We start from the raw sequence: 16669 nt of genomic DNA on the forward strand, positions 1-16669 counted from the left end.
CTAACGGCACTAATCAAGGACAGCCCCCCGGCACACCCCTCTGCTCCCGAACTGCTCAGCATCAGTGGCATGCAGAAAGGACAATACATACTTTGTTCTACCAGGCCAGAGCCTGAGGTGCACTCTGGGTAGGTCTAGTACATTTTGGTAATCTCAATAGCCATGTGCTTAGTGAACAAATTCACTTACTCCAGGGCTCAGAAAAAGAGCAACATAAAGTTGATTTTCATTTTTGGTTTGTATCTTATCTTTTTATGTGGGGTTTTCTTTTTTTCAGTTTAGCGATAGATAAATAGCAAGGATTTGCTTTTCTACAGTCCCTGTCTCTGTAGCCGTTCAGGCCCTGCCTACACACGTATCTCCTGCTGGAGACATGGGGATGCACCACCACCACGGCTTGTTAGCCGCCGCACGCTAGCGCTGGCCAGAGCCAGAAGGGACTGACTTTGGTGTGCTGTTGCTGGAGCTGCACCTCTGGGGCTGCTCCAGGGTAGGAAAACCTCCAAAATGCAGAGACAACTGCAAAGGGATGAATCTTACCACCAGGGAAATATCCATGTCCACAAGTCTATACTCTCCTCTGCTTGTGCCCTAATAAAAGGATGTGCTTTTAAGAAAAATTCACCCTGTGTTGAGCCATACATCACAAAGATCCCTGGTGCATAAGAGGTCTCCAGCAACAGGCCCACTACTGATCTGCAAAATGTGATTTTACTGGAAATACACTTTTATTTACATCATAGTCTAATTCTGTGCATTAAGAAACTCCTTCCCCACTACGGCCCAGAGCTCTCCATCTGACCTGCTGTACGAGAAGACACTGAAAACATCTGACACAGCCTGAGCAGGCTGAAAATTGTAATTCAGATGCTGTGAGTTAACAAACTTGGGGGGGGGGGGGGTGGGGAGGGTGAGGAAAGAATGTTTTGATGTAGAGGAAAAAAAAAGGAATAGTTACCAGTCAAGCAGACTAAGGGAGGCAAATTCTCTGCAGGAGCAACTCCAGAGTCAACTAGTCAGTGGAATTATGCCAGCAAAGATTTTGGCCCTGTATGTGCATTTCCTAGACAAAGCAAGTGTCTTTGTCATTCTGAGCTAAAAACATTTTCTAATCCGAACACTTTAGGATGCAGTATCTTTGCCAGAATGGAAAAGGCTTCATCTCACTGTGGGTCTTGACCTCTCTGTCTGTCTCTCTCTCTCTCTCTCTCTCTCTCTCTCACTTTCTCAAGAAAAAAAAACCCAAAGTAAAACAATTTCCTCAAGTCAAGTCTGCCTCCAACAGAATTCATTATTTATTTTTTAAATCCAGAAATGATTTCAGCTTGCACCCCAGGTGGGAAGTTAAAAAGAGGGAACCGATTTGAAAGTTTGTCACAGTAGGCAGAACAGTCGCTTTGCAGCCCTTGCCTGGCTAAGGGTGCACTGCTTCACAGCTACACTGTAAAGTGTTAAAAATCCTCCCCACCCACCCCAGAATATATATATATATGTATGTATAAAAAAAAATCCCCTGTCCACCTCTCAGTACAGAAAAGGACCTCATCACACTGCAAAAATAGCAGTACCCACTTTGGTCAATTAAAACAAACAAAAAAAGCATACATTATTCTTTTTTTTTTTTTCTTTTAAATCTGTGTACTTACCTATAATAACCAATACAGCTAAAAGCACTACCTACATAGGCAAAACTTGGTATTGCATAATTCATATAAATTTATATCCCCTCCCCCCAATATTAATTGGAAGATGAAAAACATGAAAGGTTAATAGAAAAAACACCAAAATACTGAAAATATTGCTGGTCGATTACAAGTTTTAAGCGGCAACTATACACAGCCATGATATGCTTTATAAATGTGAGATAAAGGTATAACTGTCTAAAAAATCCATGATGTCACACATTTTTCCCATCTGGAGTACAAAATATTTTGTCATAAAAATGGTAAAGATTTAAAATGATAATAAATGCAGCAAAACAAGTGTAGTGATGTCAATTTTTTTGTGGTTTTTTTTTCTTTTTTTGTTTTTTTCCATTTTTTAGATTTCAAGGCAAGGCACGTAATGTGGACATTATATCTTCGTGCAAATTAGGATTACTGGAAAGAGTATTTTAATTATTTTTTTTAAAGAGACATAGAGGCAAAATGTCTGCCCATGCACATTATATTTCTGTCAGTATGTGAAAATTGTTGAACAAGGCTAACTTCTGAAAGCACCATGCAAGTTTTCAGCACCCTGTAATTAGACTTACATTGAGTGCATTATTTAAATATAACATATCCCCATCCTGGTATTACCAGTTTGTAAACGGTAAGCTTTGCCCTTGTGACATGGATTTGCCTATCTCTTTGTCTCTATGATGCAGATTTTACAGAAACATGTAAACCCTATGGGTTCTTGATGCAACCAGTAACTTTAAATAAATAAATCCTACCCCTCTCTGGAGGCAGCAGCTAAACCAACATAAGTGCTGTGTTTCCATTGATTTCTTTTTCTCAAGGACATGATTTGTCTTGATTTAATGCCTTTTAATGCCCTCAAAAACTGAGGGGAAAAATAAGTTTGTTCAAAGTAATTTTTATTTCTATTTTTAATCCCCTCAATTTAGAGTCCAAGGGCTGAAGGACTTATAGTGATGACCCCTTAGATATGATTTTTAAATTGCACTTGCCTCTGTAAGTGTTTCTTTAGTGGGGAAAACATTCACTTTTTTCCTTTTCCTTTTTACTGTTGCATGAGGAGATAACACTTTTACCTACGTAGAGGCATTTCTTCCATAGAGCCTGTGTGTTCATACTGATTGAAAACTTCAAACTGCATAACACACTAGAAAAGGCTGAATTAAGGGCCAAAGTTTAATAAATCCATACTGATAACTAAAGGCTACAGAGCTTATTTTTAAAACATTTAGAAATCAGAGTGTTGAGAAAATGGCTGGCTCACAGCCCTTGTCCTCCTGCAGCTCTGTTGCTGCTGCCTAGCCTTTGTTTTGTGAGATAACCAGGAATAGTGATCCCATGCGTAAACAACAAGATTACTAAACCAATAAAACTAGCTTATCATGCAAATATTAAGGCATCTAGAAAGTCAGTTAAAATATATTGTCAGAGACAGAACATCTATTTCCCAGTGGACTTCATATAACAAAGGCTACTTAGCAGGGGCTGCATTCTAACCATCAGCGAAATATCATCGACCCTTTGTATGTCATTTCAGTTTCAACCATAAGGGAATTAGTGATTGTAAGAGCTGCAATTGCTGGTCTATTTTTTCTTCTTTCTTCAGTTTCTTTTCTTGTCCTGTCTTCCTTTCTTTTTTTCTAATTTTGCTTTTATTTTTTTTTTTTTATTTTTTCCCTCAGTTGCTTGTTTCTGCTTGAAGGAAAGGCTCTCCAATTATGTTCAAACCATAATTTGGGACATTTGTCGGCAGGATCGGTGTCCTATTTGATACTTGAAAAGGAACCAAGCTAGCCCAGGTACCAGGACTGTTGAAAAGGGGAAGGAGGTAAGGAGAGAGAGAAAGAGAGAGAAAAAACAAAACATAAATTAAACATGTTGCAAAAACTAGAACACAATGAATTTCAATCAGGGTTAAGCCAATATTCATTAATAATGGCACGACTTAAGATAAAATAAGAAACCAAATTTGTGAATATTACTTGAGATTCTACTTCACAGTTTTCTTTTTGTGAAAGTATGACTTATTTGAAAGAAAAATAATTGCGTTGATCTCAGTTGCAAGTAGTATTACTGCTGTCTTACACTAAGTGTCCTGTTTGTTTATGAAAGCCCCCCAAAAATTTCAGATGCAAACATATAGAGCAGACACAACTAAACCATACAAGTGACACTATATGGCACCACGGATGTTATTTAAGAGCTACTGAAATACACTACAGTGTACAGGTTTGCTCTTTTCAAGAACACAATGTAAAGGTTTGGTGGTTAAGCTTCCTGTGCGATTTCCTACCCTCTTACAACCCGGCAGTTTATCTTGTCTCAGTCTCAAGATGTGCCTCTGAGGTGCGTGGGTCCCCACGAGAACGGAGGACCTTTAATATTCAATAAACCTGCTTTCTTTACAGATTCTTTCCAAAAGGTATCCATGCCTAAGGAACACTGGATAACACAGGGCCCAATCATGTAAACACTTGTAGCCAAGGGTAGCTGTGAGTCAAGGGTAGCAGCAAGTACCATAAATTTTTCGACAAATGTCTGAGAAAGAAAATATTTTCAAAGGCAATTCAACAACTTTCGAACTTAAGTCATCATTTCAAAAGCACTCTGTCACTGAGGAGCTTAAGTCCCAATGGCATTCACATGTTTACCAGGCACCAACTAGCAGTAGGTACCATACCCAAGAGCATTTGCAAGATGGATACTCAAAGAAAGACCTCAGCTGTCTCTACTCAGTAACCAGAGCAGACCCTGAGCAGCCTTTTCCTTAGATGTGTTTCTGGCAACCCAGAAATAATGGACTTTAGAGAAAGTCTTGCCAAATTTATTCAGAAGAAAACCAGCATCATTGTGTCAGCAATCATTGCCAAACAACTAATGCCAGAACTGGACACACAGCGTGCAAACACATGCTTCTTCCGCACTTCATTGTACCGAGTTTTTATCCATACTAGGTGTTTACGCAAACACGACAGCTTACTTGGGAATACGCATTGGGATTAGACTGATAGCTTCATGATAACACATCTGAAGACTAAAACCTCCGACATATGTTTTGCGGAGGACGGATGCTGGAAGTTTTCTTCCTTCTCTCTCTTTGGTCACCCCTCCGCACTGCTCTATCCCTCGATGAGCAGTTGCACTTTTGTGGCATCGCATGTAAAGAGGAAAACAGCCCCTTTTTATCTCTTTTAAATATGTAAAAAATAACTACATTTCACTTGGCAGATTTATGTGATCCTTTCAGTTGCTGCTGTATGAACATTAAAGAAAGAGGTCAACTTATTTTGTGAAATCCAGGGGACGTGTTCCTCAGGTCTTTTATATTAAAAATAATACAAACAGCTTCTGTCATTTACTCCTGTTTGATACTCTTTACCTCTCTAAGCCTGTTAATTTACTGTTTTCATTCCTAACAATTAATTTCAGGTGCTCTGTTTTACACAGAAAAAAAAGTGGAAAAAATTGCTGACCTGCTTGTCTCAATGACAGTCAGATTCTGAAAGGAGCAGGACTAATTTTTTTCCTCAAGGAAATATAAGAAATATCAATATCCTAATGTATCTTAAATGCCTGAAGTACAAATATTATTCAATAGTTTTTTGGGTTTTTTTTCCAATTCGGAATAGTCTTGAAGGTCATCTGAAAATCTGGGGAATCTTCAGAAATTAAAAAAATCTTGCTATTTTTTCAAAATCTAAGATCAGCTAATATGTTTAATTAAAGATTTCTCTTTTTTTTTTAATTCTATTGACTATTGCAAATAAAATAAATTCTGTTGTTGGAGAAATAACTGCTTTTGAAATGCAAAAATCACAGTTACACCACAAATCTTGAAATATTCACAAAGACTTAAACCCAGTTGTTCATTAAAGATTTGTCCAATATCATCTGATGAAAAGATTGTTTCAAAAAAAAATTCAATATCAGAACCTCATTTAAGAGGCTTAATTGTTTCAACTTATTCTTCATCTTCCTTCACAGTTTGTTTTAAAATGCATTTTTTGTTCCTTCCTCTTCAGATTTCAGTGATGTTAAGAAGTAAATTCTGAAATAACAGACACAATGTAAATCGTTTCCAAGCACAGGGATTTGTAAAAATAGGAACTAGAATAAAAAATAAAGATAAAGAAAAACAAGCAGATTTGTTTGCTCAGGATCTGTCTCAATATATTTTTTTACAGTGCACAGTTGTTTGCTGTCCTGTTACACAGGATTTACAGTGTTTAGTGACTTTAAACAAAATAGAACACTAACTAAAAGAATGTAAATTCTGTGTGAGACCAACAAGGTAATTAAACAATTTCTGTTGCAAAGGCTAAATACACAGCTTCCAGGTTATCTTTCTGAAGATTTACAGTGCACTTCAGTGGTTGCATACATATATATGTGACTTTTTCCTTTGTTTTAAAGTTGACAACCTTCTAATGACTACAGCCGGTGAAGGAAAGCAGTCGGTGCTGATCAAGAGCAAATCACTATTTGTAGCAGCTTTCTTATCTACTCCTTCATATAGGAGACAGAGATCCTGATTTTGTGGAAAGTGCTCAATAAGAATAACTTGTAGCAAGTGACTAATAGGACTGTTGTTGCTGTATGACCTACAAATCTAACATAAGTGTTTGTTTAAACCCTTCAAGCCACCCACCTTACAGTACAACCGTGACAAAAATGCGGATTGCAACAAATTCGTCAATGCTGCTTATGAATCCTCAGGGAGTAATACGTCTCCCACGTTAACACTGTGCAGATCCCACAGGAGTTTCGGAAGCCTCTCGTGCTGCTTGCGCAGAGCCTCCAGCTGCCCACCAGAGACAGTGGCACAGGCCACGGAGCACCTGTGGCGCCAGGACAGCTACACGCTGTTGGCATGCGATGGCTGGAAAAGCCACCGCTCTGACACCGCTGAGGGCAGGCTGAAGTCCCTGATCTACATGCACCTGCTGGGCAGCGGCTGACCCCACTGGCAGCCGGGAAGGACCGGCCATCCCCTCTGTTTGCTAGCACTTCCTAAGCCATGATCTTCAAGGCTTGATGAGCTCCAGTTGTATTTTAGAAATTAACCTTATCATACTGCAGTTTGATGTGACTCTATCTTGGGCCACCCCAGTCCTGATACCACCGCCAAGTGTTTACTGCAGACAAAAGAGGAAACCTGACTGAAAGTTACTGAGATGAATAGTGCTAATCACAGCACAAAGCTCCGAGAACAGCTATGATACAAAGAATAACAAAAAAAATAACTCAGGCTCTGTTAAGCTGCATATGTATGGCTGTCTATCCAACATTCCCACATACCCCATTACTTTTATGGTAAATTTAATCGAACTTTCAACTACCTTATGAGCCACACCCTGCTTTGTAGCTCCCCAATGCTCCTGCATGCAGCCAAGCCAGACTGACAGCCCAGAAGAGCAAGGTCCCCTGTCAGCTTTCTCAAACCTGCTCTGAAGGGACCTCTGTGAGCATCACAGAGTTTAGCTTCTACAGTTTCTCTGTAGAGTGTCCTAGCAGAAGTGCCAGTTACTGCTGACTGCAAAGCAAACTCTGCCTGGGGGCCCACATGGGTGGTAGCAGCCATGGAACACCTTTCCCTTCACCACACTATCCAGCAGTTTGCGTAAGTCCCAGGTAAACTTCCAGCCCTTGGTTTCACAAAAGCACGTAGCAATGCTCTGTCTCTGTTCACTAAGTGCCTCAACACAGGGGAAGCCAAAACTCTTTCCATTGCCCAGTACACAGGCAAGCTGATTGTCCTTGCAGAAGTTAATGAGATGTCTGTCTGCCCACATGGCTTCTCCTTCAGATAAACACGCTTCGTATGTATGAGTGAATAAAGCAGGTCTACCCCACTCTCCAGCTCACTGCTCCTGAGAAAATCTGTAAGCCCTGCACTGACAGAGGTTATAATATAAATGGCTGCCCCTTGGAATATGAAATGAGACCTCCAAAAAACTGCTCTAGGCTAAGTTTTGAAGAAAATTACATGAGAAGCACCACCAGATATTGCTGTGAGGTTCAGACTAGTAGCCTTTGTGAGAGAGATTATGGTTTGCAGGACCACCTTCCTAAAGCATTATACCTCTAAGCAATTTCACTACCAGAAACAGTTTTCTCTCACCATAACTAGACTATCGGCTGTATTATACCGTCATCAGTTCCCTCTCTATCCACAGCAAGTATAATGTATTTATCTGTTCAAATGTAATAAAACAGCAAAGGAAAATTCTGCTAGCATCGTACAGGGTTAACATTATCCATTACAGTTTCCATTACAGTTTTCACATGTTAATTCAATCAAGATTTCTGCCATGATTTCCTCTTAAAGATAATAATTGCTGTTTCAAGAACCTCTGATTAAAATATTACTGGAATGGACCACAAGCAGTACTAACATTATACATATATACAGTCCGCTTTGGAGGTTGTAATAACATAAAGAGTATAATAATGTTAAACAATTAACTAAATGCAATAAAAAATAAATCCAATCAGACCTGAGTAAATCTGAAGGATTTTAAGATTCTTAATTTCCACCAGTTACCACCTTCTTTCTGTCATGGCTTCAGAAGTCTGTAAGAGTATTTCACCATTCAGAAAGTACACCTAAAACAGTATTTCCTTCTTGCAGCTTTACTACCCTGTGCATGAACACACTAGCTTAGACAAGGTAGATCAGATCATGCCAAGTCAGTCTTTGGACAGAAAAGGTAGAAATGCCTTCGATGTCGAGAGAAATGGCACTGGTGAGTCACCAAGCAAGGTTCATCTATCTGTACTAAGCAAGTAGTCACCCACATAAATACAGGGAACTTTACCGTTTCAAATTGTTGAGGTCGTATGAACTTTGGACATATAGCACAATAGCAATTGTGCTAACCTCAGTGCCCTGACTAAATTCCCACTTGTGCATTTCTGCCAAAAGAATAACCACCCCTCCGGCATCTACTTAATGTGGTACTTCTGCTACCATTCTAAACTGGTATCTGTAGTTAAACAGCTGCCAGATTTCACCTCCAAGGTGAGCATTTATTTCAAGAGATGTATTAAGTATATCTCAGCTTAATTTAGGATGACTTTTATAGTTTAGCAGGCCCATACCACCCATCTAGCAGAGGGAGGAGGTAAAGACCTACTGATTTATGCCCAGAGGAGGGAAAAGGGAACTCTGCTGTAAGGATGCTTATTCTATTCCCTGCAGACCCCTTTTTGTGATAGTGTAACAAAAAAAGGTAGAGAAAGATCAGGAAGAGGCCACAGAGCCCATCACTGACAAAGAAAATCCACAGCAGAGGAAGGACCCTGACAAATGGTGCACGTCCATGCTGTGCTCTGGAACATGCATCCATGAGTGTTTGGTGCAGGGACAGGGCTAAAGGAGGTTTGCAAACATGCATGTGCACAGAGGGGGCTATGAGCAAGTGGAGGGCTGCCTCCCAAAGAGCCAAACCATGGATAACGTGGGCTCGGGTTACAAGAGACCATTGAGTCGCCTATGATAAACTGACTCTCCACTTTCCACATCTACACTGCATTTTTTCCCAAATATTACCATTTCCAATTTTAATCTGTTAGATTTTTTTACCTTAGCACTTTAAAAAAATATGACTAAAAGTGTATTTATCAAATTAGCATGCCTAAATAATAATGCAGACAATCCTAACTGCACCAAAAAAAACCCCAAACCAACAAAACCAACAATGTAGTTTTACTGCTTCAAAAGAAACAATTGGAGGTAAGATGATCAAGAAGTAGAAAACTGGAGTAACCAAAGGGTTAAAGATACAGTTTACACTTGGGAATTCTCTATAGTATGCTCCTCCTTCCCCAGCAGTGCTGCCAAAAATCATCTGACAGGAAACGTAAGATTAAGTTTGTCCTACCTAAGTGAACAAAGAGTGCTCAGAACAGGCAACCAGTTTACTACAGAGCGGGAACTCTTCTAATCCTGCTGGAATCTGCAGTGCTGCTCAGAAAATATTACTGTTTTCCTTACTTTAACATCTTGCTTCTGGATCATCTCACTCATTTTGGTCACACTGCAGTTCTTGCTGCTTCTCCCATAAAGGTTAACTTAAAGCTCCAAACATAATCATGTGGAAAATGGACATTATTGATTCCTATGGTCCATTGTTCCCCCATTCTAAGTCCCTGAAGTTCAAGTTCAATCTGGAATTACATCATGTCTGGTTTCTCCTGGTTACCAGACGGCTTGAGACGTGACCACAGCTACAGAAAAAACAAACAGCCTTCTTCACGCTTCGGCTCCTCTATCGATTCAAACATAAACTTTCTTTCTTTCTCTCAAGTATGCTTCAAGTATGGAGCATGGTTAATTTAGAGATTAAGTTCCAAATTAGATTATCTAATGGCATCTTAATGGATTGCTGACCCATTTCCTGTGGGATGGCAGCATGCAAGTCTGGCTTGAATACAATTAATTTCTTAGGAAGTGTTCTGAAGATGTTTGTCTAGATGGAGAGGAAACATAATGTTCTGCACATCTTTCTGCATTACAGAGTTGGGCAAAACTATTAGAGTTAGCAATTTAAATTGATAAAGACCAGAAATCATTAGGTTTTCTTTCTATGAATACTTTTACAATGAGGATACTTTAGTGTTTTTATTCTTAAATTGTAATGAATTGATACTTCTATTCCAACACATTGCCCAAGGGGATTGGGGCTGGGGGGGGGCGGAGGGTATGAACCATTACTCTAACAGGTGTCTGTGTTTGCCAAAATCTGCTTGCCACAGCAATGCTGCTGACTGTGCTACTTTAGCTCTGTGTTTGCTCAATACCAAACACACACAAGGTACAAAAGCAATCTGCACCCATTCTCAAGTCTCCTCCTACTTCTTTCACAAATCAGAGATTATCGCATTTGATTGCCTTATCAGCATTACTATCATAAACCTGGAGTAGTGCTGGGGGGGAAAATGATGTTTGGAAAGCTGAACACCACTACAGCTAGAGCTGAGAAGGAAATTCAGCACTCTGAGAACAGAGATCCCTTCAGCATCTCCAGTAACAAACCAAGAAACCAGCTGTTTTACTATGCTTATGTATCAAGATAACAAACTGAAAGCAGGAAATGTTCACCTAGTGCATTTGCCTGGGTAGTGTAAATGTAATCTTAAAGTAACAGTTAAGCAGTAAAACTAACGCAGAAAGATTGTTAAAAAAAAGAATATAAATAACAACAGTTGAGAATAAAAATATATTTGGCAATAGCTGAGTTAAAATGAACACTTTGGCAATGAAAACTTGCTTAGTCTGTGAAAGACTTGCAAATACTCAACATGCTTTAAAAGAGACCCATCATGCCAGCTTTTATGAGTGGTCGCACTGGAATTAATACCAATGGCATAATGAGTCGCTGAGATTCAGGCTCAAGCTCATGTTATCAGACTTACATACACACACACTTTTTCTCACTCTCACTCATGTCTTAAGTTTACTTGTTGCATATGCTCTTGCTCTCATGTAGCAACTGAGACTGTATTTTCCTAATTAAGCTTTACAGATTTTCACAGCTTCCCCTCACCTTCTGTCTCTAGGAAAACAGTTATTATCACAGAACTGTGGTTATGAAAAAAGAAGGTGTTGGGGTTTTTTTTAAGGGATTCTGAGTATCTTCTTCATATGTACTACAAAAAATTGACCTAAATGATCTTAAAAGTACTTGAGAACTTAATTCTATTGATGTGCTTAAATGTTGTTCAAAGTTCAGCAGACATAATAAAATACATACTATAAATGCTGTAAGTAAGCAACAACAACAACAAAAAAAAGTAGATGGTTGGGTATCAGGACCAAAATAAAAATTAATACATCCAAATACCTTACCAAATAACTGAGTTTTTTTCTATTTTTTTTAGGATGCTTACAGGATGTTTTATATAAGTATTTCCTTTAAAGATACTAGAATGTTTCATTCAGCTAAGCAAAGTATTAATCTAGTTTTTCTTATTACTATTCCCTGCAAGTCTTCTGGTTTTGGAGAAAATGATGCATCAATGATGTAAAGTTTTGTGGTTTGGGTTTGTTTTGGTTTGGGGTTTTTTTGTCTTGTATTCATATTCTCTTTTTTTTGCAAAGTTCAGTTTTTTGCATATGGACCACTACTGTCTTACACCTGGGACTTTAAATGCCAACAGATACATAATTTTATAAGGAAAGAAAAACACAGAAAATGTATTTTGTATGTATCATATCTACTATCAGGTATGACAGGCAGCTACTAATAAGACAAAGAACACAGAAATAACAGAGGTTTTATCATCATTCACTCTCAGTGTCCAAGGTGTGGTTCACCAACAATGCTCCATGACAAAGCTTTCAGCTTGGCCACCTCTGCTACCTGATTTCTGTAGAGACAGGACAGCTAACATTGAGGCACTGCCAACTCTTTTACCTTCTTGAGGTCAATGATATTTCTGAAAAATCAGTATACTTAAAATAACCACAAAAGCCTGCTGTAAAAGATCAGATTGAGTACCATCAAAATGAGCACTGGAGATTTGAGGAAATCACAAAATCAAACATTTATCAAACCATTTTGTGGGGGGAAATTTGACTGTCTGGACTAGAATATATTTCTTTGCCAACGAGCAACAATTTCTTTTGCAATACATTCTTTTTTTCAGTGTTGGTTTTAGTGTTAGAAGGGCTCACTGCTCCTTAGTCTGCGTACGTATCATTTCTCTTAGATCCTCACCTACATGGGATTTGAAAAATGTTACATTCCGAAGCTCAAATCCTAAAAGCCATCTACGTAGGGAGAACTAACAGTTTGTTTCTTTGTCCTCCAAGGTTGTGCTTAATTCAATGCCAAGTAAGCATAGCCTAGGCCTGTAAAGAGATGCCCATGGCAGAATTTGTGCCCAAGCTCATCTGGCAGCACTTTTGTATGTTGGTAGGGTCAAAGTGGCAGGCAGCACTCTGGGAGCGACCTGCAAGGCGGTTTTGTCTGTAAAGGTGAGTGGATCATGGAGCGTGCTTGTATTCATCACCAAAGTTTCCTTGGTCATCGCCTAGAAATCTTTTTCCCCCTTTCCGTTCTTTTCATAATTTATGCCCAAGGGTCTTGTGTGATGGGTACTGAAAAACAGAATTCAGCAAACACTGGGACAGTGCTTCAGCCGGTATAAACTGGCATTGCTTTAAAAGGGGCTCAAGTGATGACTGATTAAAACCATTCAAGGATATTCCTAGATAGGCAGTTGTGATATAATTTCCCAACACCTGTCAATGCCCTGAAAAAGCAATACCCTTTTTAGTGGGAGAATAAATCACCCCCTCTGTGCTATACTAGCTCAGTTTGGATTCACTCCTGGCAGTACATTGAAAACTGTGGCAATTACTGCATGATGGGGATTTATAATGTGAATCACAGCCCTTGAGGAGATGAGGTGAATCCATTAGCTAATTTTCCATTGTGCCATTTAATCTCTAAGGGAAGAAATGACAACACTTTGCTTTTCCACCACAACTCTTCCAGATTTTAAATATTATTTCAGGAAAATTGCAAAAAGGAAAAGTAAAGCAAAAATATTCAAGGCATTTAAGTTTCAGATTTGTAAACAGCACCAATTTTCAAATTCCATAATTACCCTTCCAAGTTGATACTCAAAAACCTCAAACCTTCTAGCAACGCATAGTGCAATACAGTGCATCAAAAGACATTTTGTACATAATACATATAAACACTCACAGTCACACACATACTTACATAAACTATTCAGAAGTACGCATACTTTTATGTGCACACAAATTTCCAAGAAGTATTTAAAATTATTTCAAGAGTGAGTAGCTAATATGTCATCTGACGGGCTCCCAACCCGCAGGCTTTGCATGTACAACCCCCATTAAGCGTTGCAGATAATCCTGCACATGAAAGAGGTGAAAGACTGATGTATCACAATTATGCTGATTTGTTTATACACCTATTTAGACACACACACCTCTACTGTTACCATAATTCATTATATACCAAGAGATGTAAAAGATAATAATGAGCAATTTATTAATTACCAAGGGTTAATGGGTTTTACTGTGTTTGCCTTTTTTTCATGCAAAAAGAAACTCTCTTTTGTGTAAATCACTCCTAATTATTCTGTTATTTAATTGAGAAATAAGATGGTTTATATCTTACCTTCATGTATATGTTAGTGACCTAAATCTACACCAGCCAATTAGTCAGAAGTCTCCATGAATAGTATGGTTATTCATTGTCCAAAACCACCACCACCTCAGACATTTATTATCATACTCATCTATACCTCTAACAGCACCATTTTCTTTGTTTTAACCACTAAGCCCCCCAAAATATGACCTTTAATTCTGCAAACGACATTTTCATTTTTAAAGCCTAAGATCAGTATTCCCTTAAATTTACAAACCCTTTGCATTTGACAGCACAGTATTGTCATTCCAGGTGCTCAATTAAGGTAGTTTCTAAATTCAGCTTACACTAAAGATAACCTGAATGCGTGTGGGAGAAATGTTACACATGTGTTTTGATCAAATGCTGCCACATATCCCTCTGCAGGCCCACTAAAACAGATACTGTAGCTCAATGCAACTTTTTTAGAGGTGGTGTAGGGGTGGAAATAATTAAAATGTTACCTTTGCCAAGTAATTCCCAATGTATCCTCACTGGCACTGGGGTATAAATGCCTGCCGTTTTGATTCATGGTCCAGTCACAAATTCTCAGCTGTCAATTGAAACCTAGCAGTCAGATATGGATCGAGCAGTACTACAGTTTTTAGTATTAAATGAACACATGCAAACTAGTACTGTACATGGCAAAAGCCTTACTTTCCCAAGAAGTAACTTTAAAAAATAAAACAAACAAAGAAAAATAACTTATTCTGAGAAATAAATGCCTATAGATTTGTTTAAGATAATGCTACTTTAATACGCTCCTCTATTAATAAAGCATAAAAGAGTAACTAGTGTTTAGCACATAACAATTAGCCATTATTAGATTATAAACTGAGCTGGAATAAAAGGAAATGTTAATATTCAATAGCAAGATACTTTAAGAAAGGAAATAAAAATGCTGTTTTCTCTAAGTAATGCTCTATATAATGTGTATTAAGTAAAGGTCAAATATAATCAATATCTTGTAGCATGCATTTCATGAAACACAGAAGACATGCAATTTATAGAAAATTTGCCCAAATTAAACAAACTGTATGTCCTTATCTTGCTATTTAAGAAGGGTAAAGGTATTTTGTAATTGAATTTTATTAATCTAGTGTTACTGAAAGTGGTATTACTTAGCAAGAGGTGATAAAATAATCTAATCTTGCTTTAGACTCAGAATAATAGCATTTAAAATACTTTATTGCATTTTAATATAATGAGGAATGTACTAAATGTTAGCTGAAACAAATTCTTCCCAGATCCTCAAATCATCAGTTCTGCCTTCACGGATTGTTCAAGCAACCGTCTATAGCTCTGTTTATTTAACAGCTGCCCTATAGTGTTAGCAGATTTATTGAAAAGATATACTGCTTATTTTTAAGTTTAAGAAAGCGAACTTATCATCTGGCTTGTGAAGAAAACATACATTTTAACCTCTGTATAGTCATGCTGTATATAAATTGCTGTAGCATTATATATGATACAGTACTCTGAAGATAATGTTGTTGCTCAGTTTAATTGCATTTGATGCATTTTAGTTTTCTCTATCCGTATTCACAGTCTTTAGATAGCACAGGCTACAGCAAACAAACTGCAATAAACTATTTTCACAGGAGCACAATTAATTGCAGTCCTTTCCTGAAAAATACAAATGCTGAGGACAAGACAATATTGCAAACCTGACCCTGTCTGGCTGTTAGACTCATAAGCTTCCTGCTGTTAAGGTCTGAGAAATGGAAATGTTAGTCTCTGATGTTTTCATAGGGATTGTTTCTTGTTTGTTATCTAAAGAACTCTAAGGGACCTTCTAAAGGCCATTAAAAGCATGACTAAACCACATGAAATTAACCAGAAAAGGAAACATGCAGTCAAAAAGTTTGCTAGGGGTAACTGTGAATAATACATTAAATATGTTTAAAGAAAGGGCTAAGTAAATATTTGGTTTAGTCACTATATAAAACCGTATTGTAAACCTGATTTTAATATTGAAAACATAGTAAAATATGTCAGCTCAGTTACTCAATGTACAGTAAATGTATTTCTGCTATAATCCTTAAGAATGTCATCTTCATTACAGATGCATATTTTAAAGCTTTATAACTTAGCTATAAAAACTCACTTCCAGCTGAAACACAAGACTGAAAGGTTAAACCCCACCTCTTTTCTTCTTTCACAAAATATAAAATCTACGAATAAAAGCCCTTTGGCTGATTAGAACCATAAAAAATAATAAAATCACAAACTTAGTGTTACCAAATGATTTTATGCACTTAGGTCTAGCTCAAAAATCTGGCAAGCACTTAGCTTGCTATGGAACCTGATTGCATTTGCTATTTGGGGAAAACAGTAAGGGATTGATACATTACATTTTAGTAAATCAGCTTCGGCACTAAATCATTATATTCTTCCCACAGTCTGTATGAAAACTTTCCACGTGTACAGTTAATGTGTTAAATTTATCATTAAGAAAGCTCCAAAAAGAGCTTTTCAAGCGTATTTCATAAATGTTGGTAATGACATACTTCCTATTATATATAGTCATATATACCTCAATACATATACATCTAAATACTGTAATGGTAATAATAGAACATGTGCATTTTTTATTTGTGCTGTAGACACATACACACATGTATATGAAGATTCATGCTACACCAGACTTATAGTTAGTGTAAACTGTAGTGCTATTCACTGCACCAACTGTGCCATACTTGCGGTACTGACACCACCTTGAAGAACTGCAGGTCTGTATGACAACGGGTTCTGCGATAAGCCCAGGACTGCACCAGCTGTGCTGAAAACCACCTTCCCAATGTTAAAAACTATTGCTCC

General features: G+C 37.9%; 1 protein-coding gene across 6 annotated transcripts in view; it reads right to left on the bottom strand.

Annotated features, from left to right (window-relative positions):
• Positions 1–902: 902 nt before the first annotated feature.
• The window catches only part of NFIB (nuclear factor I B), a 173969-nt gene continuing 158202 nt past the window's right edge, over positions 903–16669 (bottom strand). For 2 of the 6 annotated variants that reach the window (XM_076361894.1, XM_076361895.1), the window contains exons 11-12: positions 14314–14402; positions 903–3490 (exon numbers count right to left, since the gene is read on the bottom strand). In XM_076361894.1, coding sequence (XP_076218009.1) covers positions 3361–3490; positions 14314–14402 — 219 coding nt within the window. In that variant the 3' untranslated portion in view covers positions 903–3360. The remainder of the gene's footprint in view (positions 3491–14313; positions 14403–16669) is intronic. The other 4 variants (XM_076361899.1, XM_076361896.1, XM_076361898.1 and 1 more) reach the window with 3 other exon arrangements.

This window comes from Aptenodytes patagonicus, chromosome Z (assembly GCF_965638725.1).
Source record: "Aptenodytes patagonicus chromosome Z, bAptPat1.pri.cur, whole genome shotgun sequence".
NCBI lineage: Eukaryota > Metazoa > Chordata > Aves > Sphenisciformes > Spheniscidae > Aptenodytes > Aptenodytes patagonicus.